The following is a 13,953-nucleotide window of genomic DNA, read 5'->3' as shown; positions in this document are numbered from 1 at the left end:
ACTCACACACACACAGTCTCATTCACACACACTCTCATCTCCGCCCCCCCACCATCTCCCCCACACACACACACTCACTCACACACACTTACTCACAAGCTCTGAGAACCTGAGTTTGGTTTCTGCCTGAGCCTGAGGGTCAGCCCGCACCCTGCCAGCCTCCGACACCCATCCCAGGCGGGTGGGTTCCAAAGCTGCTGTCCTGCCCCGGGTTCCCACTGTGGCTTCCAGTGCAGAGGAACTTCCCCCTGGCTGAGGCTCCCATCCCTGCTTTGCCTCCAGAGCTGATTGATGCAAAGGCCCAGGGCGCCCTCTGCTGGCAGAGGCCTCACAGGACGGCTGTCGCCCAGGTGGCATGGAGGGGCCCAGTCCTGAGGGACCCTCCTTGGTCTTTGCTGCTGCTGCCTTGTCACTTCTGCTTTGTCCTTGCCTCCTTCCCAGCCTGGCCTGTGAACTCCCACCCTTCCATCTTCTCCATCTTTCTCAGGTGCTTCCTCAAAACACCCCCCGCCCCGCCACCCCTGATTCCTGGAAGCTCAGGGGGACACCTTCCTCCAAGAAGGAGCATCCTGAGCAGGCCCCCAGCCATCCTGAGGGTGCCCTCGGGCTGCCTCCCAGATTCTGTTTTCCTCTTTCTGAACCTCATTTCAAGGCTGCAAATGAAGTGCTAAGCATCCCCTCTTTTTGTTTTTCTCCTTCCCCTCCTCTTCTTTCTCCTCCTCCTCCAGATCATTATCAGTGTTTCTAACTCCGAGAATCTCAAAAGTCAGATTTTTGGTTGTTGTTAATCCTCACCTAAGCATATATTTTTCCCCATGGATTTTTAGAGAGAGTGAAAGGGAGGGGGAGAGACAGAGAGAAACATCAATGTGAGAGACACGTCGATTGATTGCCTCCCGAAGTGACCCCGGCCGGGTATGGAGCCTGCAACCAAGGTGCATGCCTGTGATTGAAATTGAACCTGAGACGCTTCAGTCTGCGGGCCAAGGCTCTAACCACTGACACTGAGTCCAACTGGCTAGGGCTCAAAAGTCAAATTTTAATACAGAAATGCCCTCGATGCTATCCATGCCAAGTGGCTATCAGGTTTCAGCTTGCATACTCCCAGAAGCAGGAAGCTCACCCCCTCTCTTTGCAGGCGGCTCTGGTTTTAGGCAGGTCTGTTGTCTAGAAGATTAAAGCCTGCCTCCCTGTGATGCACTGTTACTGCCCCTCCTGCCCCCCACCCCGCCCCGCCTTAAGACGACCTTTATTCAGGGCTCAGTAACCTGGGGTCACCCAGAGGTCTGCCTTCTGTACCTCTTCCTCCAGGTAAGGGACAGAGGCACCTGGAGAAGTGAAGGCAGGAGGGTTACTAGCCTGGGAGACCTGGGTTTGAGGTTAACCCATTGGTTGCTGTTGAGCAAGTCACTGCCCTTCTCCAGGCCTCGGTTGCCCTCCCTGTCTCTAAAAGGAGGAGATTGATCCCAAAGATCTCATGGGGTCCTTCTACTTTAACAGGCAAACACCCAGTCATTCAAGCTGCTTTCTCCAGCTTGCCCTCACCCGTGTTCTTCAAGCACTGCATGCTTCCCTCCGTTCCCTCCTGGCCTCCTTCACCATCGGCATCGCTTATGCAATGGCCGTTTAGGAGCCAAACTCGCGGTTTCTAGAGCATCAGACTGTGTCCTCAGTAGTTGGCAGTGTTAGCCCATGAAGAGTTTAATAACTATCCTGAGGTCTCCCTCTATAGTCAAGGAAACTGAGGTTCTAAGCGGACCCCCTAGCTTGCTCAAGATGGCACAGCTGGTAAGTGGTGGCAGGGTTTGAGCCCCGCCTGCCAGATGCCAGAGCCTGTCATTACAACTTGTTCTCAGGGCTGGGATCCGGGTGCCAGTGGTAGCGCAGCAAAGGCACCTGCCCACTCCTGAGCCTCCTCTGTTCGGACCACGGCTCCCTGCCTCCCAGCCCTGCAGCCCGCGGCCTCCCCTCCCTCCATTGGCAGTCTCTCTGCTCCTCTCCACAGGGAGAACAACTTCATCAAGGACTTCCCGCAGCTGGCCGACGGGCTGCTGGTGATCCCGCTGCCGGTGGAGGAGCAGTGCCGGGGGGTCCTCTCCGAGCCCCTCCCGGACCTTCAGCTGCTCACTGGTAAGACACGTGCGGACCCCTCCCCAGCCTCCCTGACCGCACACCTGGTCTCTGGTGTGATCAGTCCTCAGCACCTCCCTGGAAGGCCCCACCGAACCTCCGCCTTCCTGAGGGACGGGGTGTGCAAGGGACCTGCCATTTGGGGGGCTCCTACTATGTGCAGAACTGGGGGCTTCCCTGAGACTCTGGACTCTGAGCCCAGCCCAGGTCCACTCTCTTAGCAAATTTCAAGTATATGCTACAGGGGTGGGCAAACTTTTTGACTCGAGGGCCACAATGGGTTCTTAAACTGGACCGGAGGGCCGGAACAAAAGCATGGATGTAGTGTTTGTGTGAACTAATATAAATTCAAAGTAAACATCATTACATAAAAGGGTACGGTCTTTTTTTTTTTTTTTTAGTTTTTTTCATTTCAAACAGGCCGGATCTGGCCCGCGGGCCGTAGTTTGCCCACGGCTGTCTAGAATATCTTTAACTAGTCACCATTCTGAATGTTCGCTCTCCGGGGTTTACTTATCCTACATAACCAGACCTTCTACCCTTAGACTAACATCTCCCCATTTTTTCCACCCCATCCCCAAACCATTTTGCTCTCTGCTTTTACAAGTTCAACCTTTTTAGATTCTGCATATAAGTGAGATCATGTAGTATTTGTCTGTCTGGCTTATTTCATGAGGTTCATTTTTAAATCATTCTAAAGTAAAATCAATGGGAACTCCCCCCCTCAGCCTCTCTCACTTGTAAGCACTTCAGTTACCCAGCTTGTCTTTGACCATTGGCGCTGAGCCGTCTGAGGGTGGGTATGATATTCCCTGTTTTATAGAGGAGGAATCTAGACTCAGAGAGGTGAAGGGACCTGCCCAAGGGCACACAGCAAATCTTCTGGGACTGGAACCTGGTGCCATGGCTCCGGGCGTCTGTCCTGCTCACTCGGCTCTGCAGCTCTTTCCCACTTATGGAGAGCGACCTTTCACAGCCCGAGGCTCCATGTTCCTGTCCCACAATGCCTTTCCCGCCTCAGCGTCTTTCCCGGTTCCTCCTTTTCCTGGGGACTTCCCTGAGGTGGAAGGGCCCTGATCGGCCTTTCTGGAACAGTATTGGTTCTCAGCTACAGGCCAGGGAGAATGGCCAGGTGAGGGAGGACTGAGCCATCCCGCGGAGAGCGAAACCGTCCCCCAGGGAAGCCCTGAAACAGGGCAGGGTTAGGTCCGTTCCCCTCTAGCACTCGCAGGCTCTCAGAAACCTGTACAAGTCCTCTCATCGCAGACGGGGAGAACCCCTGGGGGTTGAGAGTCTCCTGGGGCCTGGCACTGTGCAGGCGTTAATCCCTGTCACCCTGTAAGGGTGCTGGTGTCCCCCTTTAATGGTTACAGAAGTCATCTAACTCGTCCGAGGCCACAGGGTGGCCTAAAGTCCAGTCAGGATTTAAGTCCAGTTGGCCTTCACTCGGAAGCTGATGCTGTATCCACATGCGCATCACCTCCGTGACCTGTCCTACTTCAGGGAGGAGCCCAGTTGCAGATCCCACGAAATCATGGATGTAAAAATGTTTGTAAAACTTGTCTAAAAATTGCTGTCCCTTCCTTAATTCTTATGTTTCATAGATCGTAAGATCATAGAATTTCCAAGCTGACAAACTGTAAAGGGCTTCTACTCCTGCTACTGATGAGGAAATCAGGTCTCCACTGTCTCTGCTGAGTGATTATCCCTCTTGCATATCCCCAGTGACGGGGAGTTCACCACCTGTTAAAGCCACATTGCCACAGTCCATTGGGGGAAGGGGCTGCTATGCTCCGATGGAAAGGACCTGGCTCTGTCACTGACTGTTGAGTCTCCTTGGACAGTTTCCCTCTCTGAGCCTCAGTTTCTCCTTCTGAAAAATGGGGCATAACAGTTATTTTCTTCAGGATTATGGTGAGAATTGCAGATCATGGAGGTAAAATGCTTGGCACATGAGTGGTATGAATTTGTAGGATTATTTGTTTCGATCCGGGGGTCTTTGGAAGTGTCCTATAAAGGAACGGTTACATTTCAAGAGCTATTTTTTTCGTTACCAGGAAAAAATACCTTCCCCCATCCCAGACCTTCATTCTACCTCTGATCCCTGGGTGGGGAGCCAGGAGAGAGTCGGGTGAGATGGACTCGGGAGTGGAGGAAGAACAGGGCTGGGTTTGTGAGTGTGAATGAGCCAGTGCATCGGTACTTATTGAGAGCCCGCTGTGCATCAGGCGCTGTTCTAGGCTCTGCAGAAGTGAGAAATGCAGACCACGGGGTCACCCTCAAGTAGCTGACCTCCCACGGGAAGACCTTTATTCCATGTTGGGATCCAGAAAGGACCTGGGGCAGGGGGAAGTGAGGGGTGGCATGATGACCTCTTACGGGGGAGGCCCAGCGATGGGCTAAGACTCGGTAACCAGAAGCAGCAGTATTTTTTTCTTCTTTTGGACATCACGCCACCCTGTGGACGAGCTGTATCCACAGCCTGCATTCCTATGCCTGCCCCGTCTCCTGGGGATGGGGCCCAATTGCCAATACTCCCTCCACGCTTGGTCTGGACTAGGATGAGCATGACTAGCTGGGCAGAGGCTGCTGGGCACTGGTGTCTGGTTTTCCTGTGCAGACTGTGGCCTCTGCCCTGACTCCACACATGGCCCCAACCTGCCCCACCCACCGCCCGCCTCTCCCCGCCCCTGCAGAGGAATGAGAGGACTGAGAGGGCATATTTATAACAAAACAGCCTTGCTCCAGTGGGCAGATCTTTGGGGGCCATGAATATTTTACTTGAAAATGAAAGCCTCTAAGAAAAAAGTGCATTACTTTTGGAAAGGCTGCGGAGGAAAACAGGAAGTTGACAATAATGGACAACTTTAATACTGCAGTAATGTCCAGAAAGAAATCACTGGTTCCAATGAGATTCTCATTTTAATCTCGGTATCAAATATCTCTTTAAGCGCCTCCGCACCAGGGGGCAAAGGGAAAGGATGGCAAACGCGCCCGCCGCTGGCAGAGGAGACACAACAACAGCGATAATAACTGCGGATGTGACCAGCCTTATTCATGTGTTTCTTCTCTGATTATAACAAAGAGAGTTTGAAACCCTCCGAGTAGGAGATTTAGAAAATGGAGACGAATGTAAATCAGGAAGCAAGAATCTTTATACACCCACCACCAAAGTTAGCCACTTGCTGACATTTTGTTGTGTTTTTTGTTGTTGTTTATTTTTGCTCTATACTTTTCTTTCCCCAAAATGTATTCCATGGAATGTGAGTTCCAGCGGGTTCTCTGTAGAAAAGGGATTCTGTAGTTAAAGAGGTTTGCAGAGTGCTATACCCTACCTGCTGGGAGCTTTTACATGCTTATGAATCTATTCAAGTTCTGAGAAACCACAGTGTTTTAAAACGAAGCGTTTGACTTTGCTTAGCCAGTGTTTCTCAGTCTGTCTTGAAATGGGAACCTTTTATTCACACGTGCATTTCGCAGGACACCTGTGACCCGCTCATGGTTCCACAGTGGGAAACAATGGTGTACATCACAGCTTCTCACCTCTGGGGCCGTCCCGTGAAAGCAGCCCTTGGCGATCCGTGGTGAACGGGCTGTACTTTAGTGACCCTGGTCCTTACATATAGCATTTCTCGTTCCCTCACTTGAGTCTCACAATGTGCCTAAGGAGTCAGGTCAGCGTCGGTAGCAGCAGTGTCAGACGGGGAAACTGAGGCACTGAGATGTCTGGTTTCCCATTGCATGTTGCCAAAAAGGGCCCCATGAGCCCGTAAAGCCAGTCTTGTTTGTAGGGTAAAAGGGCCTCACACGTTGCTGGGCAGAGATGAAAGGCGGTTGAAATCAGAGGCCGGGATGAGATCTGGAGTTGGGGTCCAGATAAAGTTGTCAGCCCCAGCGAGAGCCCGCACCCAAGGCCCAGCGCCTGCCTGTTTAGAAGAGGTGCCGTCCCCCGGAGCCCGGGGATGCCGGGCGGCGGTGTGATGCGAGGCCTCTAATGCTAGGCTCACGTGGCCCTCTTGTTCCCTCCCCAGGAGACATCAGGTATGACGAGGCCATGGGTTACCCCATGGTGCAGCAGTGGAGGGTCCGAAGCAACCTGTACCGCGTGAAGCTCAGCACCATCACCCTCTCAGCAGGTGAGGACCGCGCCCGTGCAGCCAGGGGACTTGGCGTCATTCAGCACTAGTTCCCGAGGACCTTGGGTGTGCCAGGCCCTGTGCTGGCCCTGGGGAGCTGCCATCCAGGGGCTCACAGGGAGAGCAGACGGGCAGCAGACAGACCGTGACATCTACCCAGTAATGGGACAGCTGAGGCACAGGAGAGGGAGCCACCCAGAGAGGCTTCCTGGAGGAAGGAGTGTCTGAGCACGGAGTGTGTGGAAGGATGAATGGAGGGAGAGGCTAAAGGACAATCTTTGTCCCACTTAAGAACTTGAAAGAGTTCAAGTGTAAGTTCTCAGGCGCTGATTCCTCCGGTCTCTCCTCCTGGCTGATTTCTTTCCCTGCTCATCTTCTATACAACAGTAACACATACCACCCCAACACACACACACACACACACACACACACACACACACACTCCCGCGCACACTTGCGCACACATATACACATACTGTCCATACTTACCCACATGAACCCTGAGCCTGAGCTGAAGGTGATCATTTGTAGCTCTCCAAATGGGACATGTTCTGTCATGCCTCTGTGACTTTGCACAAGCTGTTCCCTCTGTCTGGATCTCCCTCCCAGGGAATCCTGCAATACTCAGCGGCACCTCCCACATTCCCCATCCCCCTCAGAATAACTCGAGAAATTCCCTGTGGGCAACTACCTACATCAAGTACTTGATTCCTGTCTGAGTCCTCCTGTCTCACCCACATATCTGAGACCATGGCTAGGGCTGGGGTCCAACGTTTCTATATTCTCTGTAACAGAGAATCAGCACATGGCCGGTGCTCATGTTTGATCAGGGAATCTATATATATAAAGAACCAAGGTCCATCTCATCCAAAACGACCGAAGGCTCAACCTAACGCCCAGGCTGCGTGCACAGCAGGCTCTGGTGGGTGGGGACTTGTGGCAGCGGGGACAGGACTTGGGGAGGCCGGGCTGGCACTCACACTCACGCACAACTGCACACACGCACAGACACACACAGCACCCACCAGCTCACAGCCTTTTCTCCCTTTCTTTCCCTCCCTCCCAGCTTGCTCTTGGAGCCTCTCTCAGAATGAGGCCCCAGGGGGGGCAGAGGATGGAGCTGACCCCACTGGCCCCGCCCCCTCCCAGCTGGGAAAGAGGAAGAGGGAGATAGGGAGGCCTGGAGGACTGCTGAGATAAACAAAGAGACCTCATTATCCACCAGCTCGTTGCTTAGCTTTCCTTGTTCAGTGCCCTTTTCCAGTAACATTACTCATTTAGCCTGAGACTCGGAGGACTTCACTTTCTGAGAAGCACAAATAGTAATTACTTCTGACATCAGCCAGAACTTCATAAAATTTTCTGTCTTTCAATGTCTTGCAAGGAAGGCATTTTTTATTCCATTATTTTTCAGAGAAAGAAACTGAGGGTCAGAGGGGTTAGGCAATTTGCCCAAGATCACACAGCTAGTGAGTGGCAGCACAGGAGCAGAGCAGGGATTCCAGTGCAGCTCTGTCTGCCGGGTAAAGAGCCGCCGGGCATCTGCATGATGTTATTTATTACCTACAGGCACCATCTCGTCATTAACACCGCGGTATTAATTACCCGGCTGCACGAGTTAACGGGCTGATGGAGAGAGGTTGTTCTAATCAGGCACCCGTTCCTGGAGCCCCGTTCTGTTTTCCCACCACCCACACCCTCACATGGCACTTTTGAGTAAGACTGCGATGTTCTTGTTGGAACTACAAAGGTGGACCGGTGTTAATTAATCACTAACGATGCTCCTGAGAACCCCCTTGTAAATCAAATGTTGGCAAATCGGAGCTCCTTTTTAATGTTGAAAAAGAGCTTGTTCGTTTACATTTTACTTGATTTGGCCTGGAGTTGGTGGTTCTTGGGGTAATGGTGATTGGTGTGCCTGTGGGACGGTGTCGTGGGCCTGGCTGGGGTGGGGGTGGGAAGGATGTGCAGACTCAGAGACCCCTGGGACAGAGCTTCTGTTGCAAGGTGGAGTGTGTTGAAGGTGCAGAGATAGGTTCCCTGGTGAGGACGTGAGAAAGATTCCTTAGGGGTGGGAGGACTTCCCAGGGCCTTGAAGCACAGGTGGGACTTAGGCAGGAAGTAGGGAGGCTATCCAGGTGGGGCTGGGGGCAGTGTGTGTGTGTGTGTGTGTGTGTGTGTGTGAGATGTGGGTGTTGGAGGGAATATGAGGGGCAGAAATGAAGAAAGGATAGTAGAAATCCTATGTAAAATTCAGGAGAAATAAGAATACTGACTCAGCCTGGCTGGCATGGTTCAGTGGTTGCGCATCAACCTATGAACCAGGAGGTCACACTCAGGGCATATGCCTGAGTTGTGGGCTCGATTCCCCAGTGTGGGGCATGCAGGAGGCAGCCGATCAATGATTCTCTCTCATCATTGATATTTCTCTCTCTCCCTCTCCCTTCCTCTCTGAAATCAATAAAAATATTTAAAAAAATTTTTAAATCCCTAGCCGGTTTGGCTCAGTGGATAGAGCATCAGCCTGCAGACCCAAGGGTCCTGGGTTCAGTTCTCTCAAGGGCACATACCTTGGTTGCAGGCTCCTCCTCGGCCGCGCAGGAGGCAACCGATTGATGTGTTTCTCTCACATGGATGTTTCTCTCTGTCTTTCCCTCTCTCTTCTGCTCTCCCTAAAGATCAATGGGAAAATATCCTCAGATGAGTCTCTCACATGGATGTTTCTGTCTTTCCCTCTCTCTTCTGCTCTCCCTAAAAATCACTGGAGAAATATCCTCAGATGAAGATTAACGAACAAAAAAAAGAACACTGACTAAGCTGGAGGTAAAGCCTGATGCAGGTGGCTCATGGGTCATGACCTTGGAGGCCTAAATCTCATATGAGGTCATTGGCTTTATCCAGGAGCCAGGACCCAGGAAGGTCTTGAGGCCCCTGGAAGCATAGCTTGGTGACCTGGCTGCTGGAGGAAGGAGAGGGAAGGACAGCGGCTGTTGAGTGACTGCCGTGTAGGCCCCATGCTGGGACCTGCGGACTTCAGACTCTGGCTTAGGACTAAGGACAACAGAGCCGCAAAGAGCTCCATGGCAAGAGAACATATGGCTGTTTAGGGAGGCCAAGGCTGAGACCAAAAGAGAGGTGGCATGACAGGGGGCTGAGCCAGGGATCGGGAAAGGGGATGCAAAGTATCTGCTGAGCCCCAGCCAGGCGGCCCCAGGCCTCCAGCCATGGACAGTCAAGCCCTGGACTATGGGGGGCAGCGGAAAGGGCATGCACTTTGGAGTGACAGCAGAAGTGGTTGGAATCCTAGCTACTCTGGCCAGAGGGCCCAGGCAAGTTAATGTACGGTCTCTGAGCTTGGACTTGCTCATCAACACAACGGGTGGTTGTGGTGGGTTGCAGAGTGAACACTGAGGTTAAGTTAGGGGCTGGGGGGGGGCGATGAAATGTTTGGCTGAGTGCCCGATAGACCTTAGCTACTCGGTAGACACCAGCTTTGACTTCCTGGTTGAGACTTTCAGGCCCCTGTGATCGAGGTCACTACGCTGTAGCCGAGGGTCTGGTGTGTCCCCTGGAGAGAGCAGCCTTTGCTAGGTCAGTGAGGGATGCTGCTCCTGTCTGGACTGGCGCAGCCATCAGGCCGACACTGGAAAGAGCTCCCTGCCTCTTAGAACTTGCCAGCCACCAGCCTCCAGGCTCTGACCCCCTTCCCATGCTCCTCCTCTGTCCAGGCTTCACCAATGTACTCAAGATCCTGAGCAAGGAGAGCAGCCGGGAGGAGCTGCTGACCTTCATCCAGCACTATGGCTCCCACTACCTGGCGGAGGCCCTCTACGGCTCCGAGCTCACCTGTGTCATCCACTTCCCCAGCAAGAAGGTCCAGCAGCAGCTGTGGCTCCAGTACCAGAAAGGTAAGCCTGGAGGGCTTGGTGGAGGTGGCGGCCAGCTGGGGAGATACCTGAGCTCCCGGGGAGCGAAATCCTGGCTCTGCCGCATAGAAGCTGTGTGGCCTTAGGCAAGCCCCTGCCCCTCTCTGGGCTTCAGTTTCACCCTGGACAGAATGAGGGGCCGTGTGACGATTGCTCAGATGCTTCCAGACAGCATTTTCTGAGCCCCAAGGAGGTGTTCTGGACTCCAGAACCCTGGTCTAGGCAGGCCCCTGTTTCCCACACTCTCTCTCCTTGAAACAACTGTCTGGGGAGGGCCGAGGGGAGGGGACATCTTCTCTCCAGGCTTCTTGGAAGAACCCAGAAGAGTCCCAGCTCCTCTGGGAGGGATGGTCGCATGGCGGAGGGGCAGTTTCAGATCCTTCCCAAGGAGGGGCTTTTATCCGCAGGGACGTCACCAGATCCTTTTTCCCTTGGACTCCCAGCTATTATCACAATTGGAATTTCCCAGACCAGATGGAGACCCATCTCCGCCACTCACCTTGCAAAAGTCATTCCCTTCCCACCTCAGTTTTCCCTTCCTGTGAGATGGGTGCATAGGTAGCTATTCTTGTCTACCTCCCACACTAAGGGGAAGTGATGTATGTAATAGCATTTTGAGAAAGATAGAAATATCGCAGGCATGCATTATGTGCTTTATTAGGTCCAGGTATTCTTACCCCCATTTCTCAGATGAGAAAAGGAGTCACAGATATGCCAAATCAAGTGCCCGTAGACAAACAGCTGATGAGGAACAGGGCGAGGATTGTTTCCTCTTATCATTGTTATTATTATTATCATTGAATTAAAAAGAAAAGCTCTGGGAGGACGAAAAGGGTGGGGAGTGATGTTAAAGATGTGCTTGCACCTTCTTCATACGGCTCAACCAGAACTCAAAACCACAGAATGCGGAGCCAGAGGAGACCTTGCCGGTCTTGCTGGGCGTCGCCCTCCAGGGTCCTGGTTGGGAAATCTAAGGCCCAGACGGAGGAGGAATCTCGTTCAGAATCTCAGGGCTCCACCCCACCCGGCCCAGCCGAGACAGAGTGGGGTGCACACTCCCTGTCCACCTCCTATGCTGTCCTCCTCCCCAACTAGATGAAGCCAGGTCCACCTGCATTCGACACCCCCAAACCCTTCCCTCTGTCCTGGAGGGTTTGCACCCCACGCGGCGTGTGGTCTCACCCCTCTGCCTCCTGTGTGCAGCTGCATGGGGCGCGGGTTGGTTTATAGGCGCAGGGGACGTAATTGAGTTGTCTGGGAATAGCTGTTTTATGGCTGTGACAATGACGGTCTTTAAGGAAGTGCATTAAATCAATTGAAGTCTCGTCTCGGGCCACCCTATAAATAATGTGACACATCATTAAGCAGGGCAATAAGCTTCAAGAGTTTGAGGTAATACAATTAGGTTGTGTTTATAAAAGCCTTCGCTCACTATGGCCGCTGGACTCATTTGCCTCGTCCTGCATTTGGGGCCGAGGGCACCAGGCTCATGCCAACTCCCACCCGATCTGCACACATGGCCGCATCCAGAAAAATCTCGCTTCCTTGTATGGAAGATGCGTGTATCTGTTGCAAGATGGGGAGGAGGCGGAGAGAATGCCGTGGAGAAGCTCCGGCCCCTTCACGTTTGCCACGAGCTTGCCAGGTGGACGTGGCGTGGAGCTGTTCTCTCCTGGCCTCCTGTGCAAAGGCACTTGTCTTTCTCCATCGTCCGTGTCACTCCCAGGAAGAGCAGGGGGCTGCACTGAGGCCAAGGGAACCGCTGCGTGTGTTTCCTCCTTTCTCTGTCCCCACCTGCTGTGGCCACTTAGACTGCACATTGGATACTATGCTTTGATTTTAATCTAAACGCTGTCGTTCATTTTATTTTTAATTCGGGAGTGATGCTGGGGAGAAGGAGGATGAGCAGGGAGTGGGGAGTTTTCCCCTGAAGAACCGAGAAACCTCTGGACTCAGATGGAGTCGGTGACCCGTCTCTCCCCAGCCCCCAAGTATGCGTCACGGACACGTGCTGAGCCAGGGCCCCCGGGAGCCAGCTGGGAGGAATCTGGGTGTGGAAGCTCATCACGCCGGGGCAGAGCTTGTGGGAAGAGGCCGGGCGGAGGAGCAGGGCTGACGTGGGACAGACAGGATTTCCCATCCCGGTGGCTCTTCTGAAACCCCTGCCAGCTGTCCGGGATGGAAGTAACTTCTCAGGGTCCATTTCCTCCTGTGGTAAAGAAGGGATAGTGATTCCCTCGCATGACTTTGGGGAGAATGGAGTGAGGTAATGTAGGTAAGAGGCCTGGCACAGTGGGTACATGAGCAGCAGTGGCTTAAAACAAAACTTGTGGGCATCCTCTGAGGATTCTGGTCCCGGCCACAGCTCTCACTCCTCCCTGTGCAGCCTCTACATCACGTGAAAGGACACTCCGCAAATTTCCCTTCAATCAGAGAGGGCGGGCTTCCAGGATGCTCCCTGACAGGAGGCCAAACGTGGAAGAGGAGGTGGGGAGAAGGCGCCAAGCAGGGCAGGGATGACAGCCACACACATGGTACAGCACTTCACAGTTTACCATCACTCATCCTCTAGTTCACTGCTATGTCCTACCTGCTTCCCCTCCGCAGACCTTGTGCCAGGCGCTGGGGCTCCATAATGGACAAGACGTGAGCGCTGCCCCCACGCTGTTCATTACGGGCCTGTCTTAGCCTTCCAGCATCTCCTCATTTTTGTCATGGACTCTCTAATCCACTGATGGGCAGCTAGAAGGAGGGAGGGGCTGGCACATGGGAGGGAACCCAGTCACTATCACGTGGTGGCTCCTAGCTTTCGGTTCCTGTGCCATTTCTGATCGGTTGGGGCGGTTTGCCTAAACCACTCTACGGAGGTAACGGGTCAAGGAGAAAGCTGTGATTAGTTAGCAATGTCTGTTCTAGATACAGAAAACGGGAGTGGTGGTCCGTATCCTATGTATTTTTTTCCCTATAACAGGGAAAAATGAAAGCTAGAACAACAGGCCCAGTGTCTGACACTGATTCCAGAGGGACCCTGGGCATGCAGAGGACTAGAAAGATCCAGGGAGGGGGTGGCGCTTTCTACCGCCACCCAGTATCCTGGGCATCCCGCCGGTCTGGAGGGGCCGGGAGCACCGGGCTGGTCAGTTAGATGGGCCCAACGGACAACTGGACAAGCATGGGAACGGTTCACCGTCAGTCTCCTCTCTCCCCCCCGCTGCCCCCAGCACCGTGCCAAGTTCAGAGTCTCTTGTCCCAGCTCAGTACTTTCGCTGCGTGCCTCTGTGCTCTGGCTATACCTCTAATTGGGAAAGTTACCTTTCTCCCACTCAGGCCTTCATTTCACTCTTTGGCCTGATAGTCACGTGCTCTCCCTACCTGTGATCTTGATACATTAGTCCTAGATCACGATTAAGACTCGGTTTGAAGGTAGCCTTCCTCTGGCTAAATTGGATAGGCTTCCTCATTTGGAGATAAAGCCCAGGTTTTGCAGTCAGTTGGATGCTGGTTCAAATCCCAGCTCCATCTCTTAGTAACCGAGTGATGGTCACTAAGATCAATTCTTCCATTTCCAAAATATAGGATTCAATAAGCGAATAGGCAGATCAGTGATGCACTCACCTGGCACTGAGCAGGGCACATAATCATTGCCTGGATTCAACCCATTTGTTTTACCAATAGCTGCCACATCCACTCAGGTAACTGCATGTCAGGTGCGTGTGTGTGTGTGTGTGTGTGTGTGTGTGTGTGAGAGAGAGAGAGAGAGA

General features: G+C 53.0%; 1 protein-coding gene across 2 annotated transcripts in view; it reads left to right on the top strand.

Moving 5' to 3' along the window:
• ASTN2 (astrotactin 2) overlaps positions 1 to 13,953 on the top strand; it is a 668,892-nt gene that overhangs the window by 429,606 nt on the left and 225,333 nt on the right. For both annotated transcript variants that reach the window (XM_014528918.1, XM_005880933.2), the window contains exons 13-15: positions 2,006 to 2,130; positions 6,162 to 6,266; positions 9,995 to 10,174. In XM_014528918.1, coding sequence (XP_014384404.1) covers positions 2,006 to 2,130; positions 6,162 to 6,266; positions 9,995 to 10,174 — 410 coding nt within the window. The remainder of the gene's footprint in view (positions 1 to 2,005; positions 2,131 to 6,161; positions 6,267 to 9,994; positions 10,175 to 13,953) is intronic.

The sequence above is a fragment of the Myotis brandtii genome, unplaced genomic scaffold (assembly GCF_000412655.1).
Source record: "Myotis brandtii unplaced genomic scaffold, ASM41265v1 scaffold658, whole genome shotgun sequence".
NCBI classification, from domain to species: Eukaryota; Metazoa; Chordata; class Mammalia; order Chiroptera; family Vespertilionidae; genus Myotis; species Myotis brandtii.
The sequence above is the reverse complement of the archived record's forward strand: the minus strand, read 5'-3'. Positions and strand labels throughout refer to the sequence as shown.